Here is a 3893-nt window from a genome sequence, read left to right on the forward strand (position 1 = left end):
GAAATCATGGATGAGGTTATATCAGCTGAGTTACCGGATCCAGTTAGATTTCCAAATTTGTATAGTGTTGTTACCAAATATATGATTCATGGTCCTTGTGGTAAATTAAGACCTTCTTCTCCTTGCATGAGAAATGGTGGCTGATCTAAATTCTATCCCAAGAAATTTGTTGATACAACACATTTTGATAAAGATGGTTATCCAATATATAGAAGGCAAAATATGGGGATGACTTATAAAATAAATGGTGTGGATGTGGATAATCAATTTGTTGTTCCTTATAATCCTATGCTCCTTATGAAATATCGAGCTCATATCAATTTGGAGTTTTGTAACAAGTCAAATGTAATCAAGTATTTGTTTAAATACATAAACAAGGGGCTAGACCGCGTCACTGCGTCAATTAAAAATGTACAAACTCAGAAACACGGTGGTCAAGAGGTTGATGAGATTAAGCAATTCTATGATTGTCGCTATCTAGCGCCTTGTGAATCAACTTGGAGACTATTTGCATTTGATATTCATCATAAGTGGCCATCTGTTCAGCGGTTGATATTCCATTTGCCTGGAAAACAAAATCTATTATTCACTGATCATGATAAGATTCCTCAAATTGTTGAGAAGAACAAGTATAAGGATACAATGTTTACTGCGTGGATGCGAGCTAATCTTAAGTTCCCGCATGGTAATCAGTTTTTATATTCTGAATTTTCAAATCATTTTGTTTACTTGCGTGATTCTCAAGAATGGGTTCCAAGGCAGAGAGGGTTCTCAATTGGAAGGCTAACTTTTATCCATGTTGGTTCGGGTGAGATACTTTATCTGCGTTTGCTGCTCAATGTTCAAAGGGGTTGTAAAAGTTTTAAAAGCATCCACACTATTGATGGTGTTGTATATGATTCTTTCAAGGCTGCATGCAATGCTCTTGGTTTATTGAGTGATGATCAGGAGTTCATTAAGCTATTAAAGAAACTGCAGAATTGTCATCTGATTTTTAGTTGCGTTAATTGTTTGTTACACTGTTAACATCTAATTCAATGAACAAACCAGAGTTGGTTTGGAGAGACACTTGGAGATTGTTAGCTGATGAAATTTTATATTATAGAAGACGGGAGTTGCAATTGCAAGGTATTTTTTCAGAGTCTTATTCTATTTATTATTATTCAGTAAGTTTATTTGTAGATGGTTATATCATGATAAGTTTACCTTTTATTTGTAATTCATGTGCCTTTTTTTTCTCACTTACTTCGTAGAGCTCTGATAAACCCCATTTTTAGGGTTTATCTTGTGTTGAATTTAGAGAGTTTTGTCAACTTTTCTCCCATGTATCTGATGAAATAGCATAGTTTTATAACTTCTCCTTTAATTGTACTTAAGAGTGAAAACATGCTTTGTAGGACTTAAAATAACTAAATTTAATTCACCTTGATTCCATTAGATACCTTGATATGTTTGTTAAGTGATTTCAGATTTAGGAGGCAAGGATTGGATTGAGCGAATGAAGTAAAAAGCATGTAGAAATGGAGAACTCATGAAGAAATGAAGGAATCGCAAAGCTGTCAAGCCGACCTCTTCGTACTTAATCGATCATAACTTGAGCTACAGAGGTCCAAATGACGCGATTTTAGTTGTGTTGGAAAGCTAACATCCGGAGCTTCAAAATGATATAAAATTTGCCATAGTTGCATCGCGTATAAGGATGCGTACGCACACTGTACGCGTAGGCACCGATGTTGCACGTGATTCATTTAATGCAACTCATGGCCAACAATTTTGGGAGCATTGTTGGGCCCAATCCAACTTATTTCTGATGCTATTTAACCCAAGAATTGAAGAGGGATGAGACACTTAGAGTTTAGTTTAGTTTTAGTTTAAGTGAGAGCTTCTCTCTAGAATTAGGATTAGGTTAGATCTAGATTAGAATTTCTTAGATCTAGGTTAATTTCATACTTTGATTTACTTTTCATTTTGTAATTCCTCTTCTTCTACCTTTCCTCTCTCTAGTTTAGCTTTTAATTCTTGTACTTCTCTACTTTTATGTTGATGCACTTTTGTTCTTCCCTTTTTCTTTTAATGCAATGCATGTTTTGAATTCCTTTATTGTTCATTTGATTTGTTGTTGTTTAATTCCTTGAAATTGAGTAGTGTAGATTTACTTTTCTTGCAATTTTACTATACTTTCCTTTTATGCCTTCCAAGTGTTTGATAAAATTCTTTGTTGGATTTTAGAGTAAAATTTTATGTTCTTGGCTTGGGAAGGTAACTTAGGAACCCTTGAGTTACTAATGTCCAAGTAATTGATTACTGGGAGCCACTGACTCTAGTTCTCATTAATTCAATTAGTGGAGAGCTAGGACTTATGGACTTGGATTGATATAGCTCATTTGACTTTTCTTTACTAGTTAGAGGATGACTTAATGGGATTGATCCTTGCCAATTCTCATGTTGTGGTTAGTGATAAGGATAGAGATCCTTGACCACCAAACCCTTGCCAAGACCTTTTTAGCCATTAGTTTATTTTATTGCCATTTACATTTCATGTCTCTTATCTCAAAAACCCCAAAACATACCTCATAACCAATAACAAGACACTTTATCGCAATTCTTAGGGAGAACGACCCGAGGTTCCAATACTTCGGTTATTAATTTTAGGGGTTTGTTTTAGTGACAAACAATCTTTTGTATGAAAGAATTATTTGTTGGTTTAGAAACTATACTTGCAACGAGATTTCATTTGTGAATTTCTATACCATCAAAAATCTATTCATCAAGCTCGTGATGACAGAAGAGGAACTTGAAGTCCTTTGTTTGATTGAAGTTGAAAAATTATTGCAAATGAATGGCAGAATCTTGAAAGATTATTCTCAAATGCCTTTTCCTAATCAGGATTTGGTTTCCCATTTTCAAATTCTATGATTATGAATGAGATGAATTATGATGTAGATCAACTTCGCGAAGAACATGATGTAAATTTAGACAAATTGACAGATGAGCAAAAACTGATCTATGAGAGCATAATTGATACAGTTGCCAATAAAAGACCTAGATTCTTTTTTGTGTATGGATTTGGTGGAACTGGAAAAACATTTCTGTGGAGATTATTGTCTTTCCGTCTTCAATCAGAACAGAGAATTGTTTTAAATGTTGCTTCTAGTGGTATTGCATCTTTATTGCTCCCTAATGGGAGGACTGCACACTCATTGTTTTGCATCCCCATTGAGCTGAATGAGGAATTTGTTGTATTAAGAAAGATAGTCAGCGAGCGGAACTCATCCGTCATGCTTCTCTAATAATATGGGATGAGGCACCCATGACGAACAAGTTGGCGTTTGAAGCGCTTGGTAGAACTTTCCGTGACCTAATGAGTTCAAATGTTGCTTCGGCTCGTGATATTCCGTTTGGTGGAAAAGTTATTGTTCTTGGTGGTGATTTTAGACAAGTGTTGCCAATTATTCCGAAAGAAACTCGTGCTGAAATAGTTATGACTTCAATTAATTCGTCAATTCTTTGGAAGCATTGTAAGGTAATGTGGTTGAGAAAAAATCTTAGGTTGGGAAAGAACTCTGTTTTGTCAAATTTGGATGAAATAAAGGAATTCTCAGACTGGATTTTAAAGATTGGTGAAGGTTCTTGTGGGAATCAAAAGGAGGATGAAATAATTGTTGATATTCCAAGTGATTTACTTATTCCTCCAACTGACAATCCTATCAGGATATTGTTTCAGCTATATATTCAAATATTCATGATAACTATGGTAATGTTTCTTATTTTCAAGAACGTGCTATACTTGCTCCTACTATTGAAATTGTGCAACAGATAAATGACTTTGTTGTTGACAGTTTTCCTGGGCCTGAGAAGGTTTATTTGAGTTCTAACTTTATTTGTCGCAGTGA

The 3893-nt window shown here is 34.8% G+C and overlaps 1 protein-coding gene across 1 annotated transcript; it reads left to right on the top strand.

The window, feature by feature from the left end:
* The first annotated feature begins 222 nt into the window (after positions 1-222).
* Positions 223-3290, top strand: LOC140176706 (uncharacterized). Its single transcript, XM_072208251.1, has 3 exons — positions 223-928; positions 1051-1128; positions 2887-3290. Exons 1-3 carry the CDS (start codon positions 223-225, stop codon positions 3288-3290), a joined length of 1188 nt encoding a protein of 395 aa, XP_072064352.1.
* The last annotated feature ends 603 nt before the right edge of the window (positions 3291-3893 follow it).

The sequence above is a fragment of the Arachis hypogaea genome, chromosome 12 (genome assembly GCF_003086295.3).
Source record: "Arachis hypogaea cultivar Tifrunner chromosome 12, arahy.Tifrunner.gnm2.J5K5, whole genome shotgun sequence".
Taxonomy (NCBI): domain Eukaryota; kingdom Viridiplantae; phylum Streptophyta; class Magnoliopsida; order Fabales; family Fabaceae; genus Arachis; species Arachis hypogaea.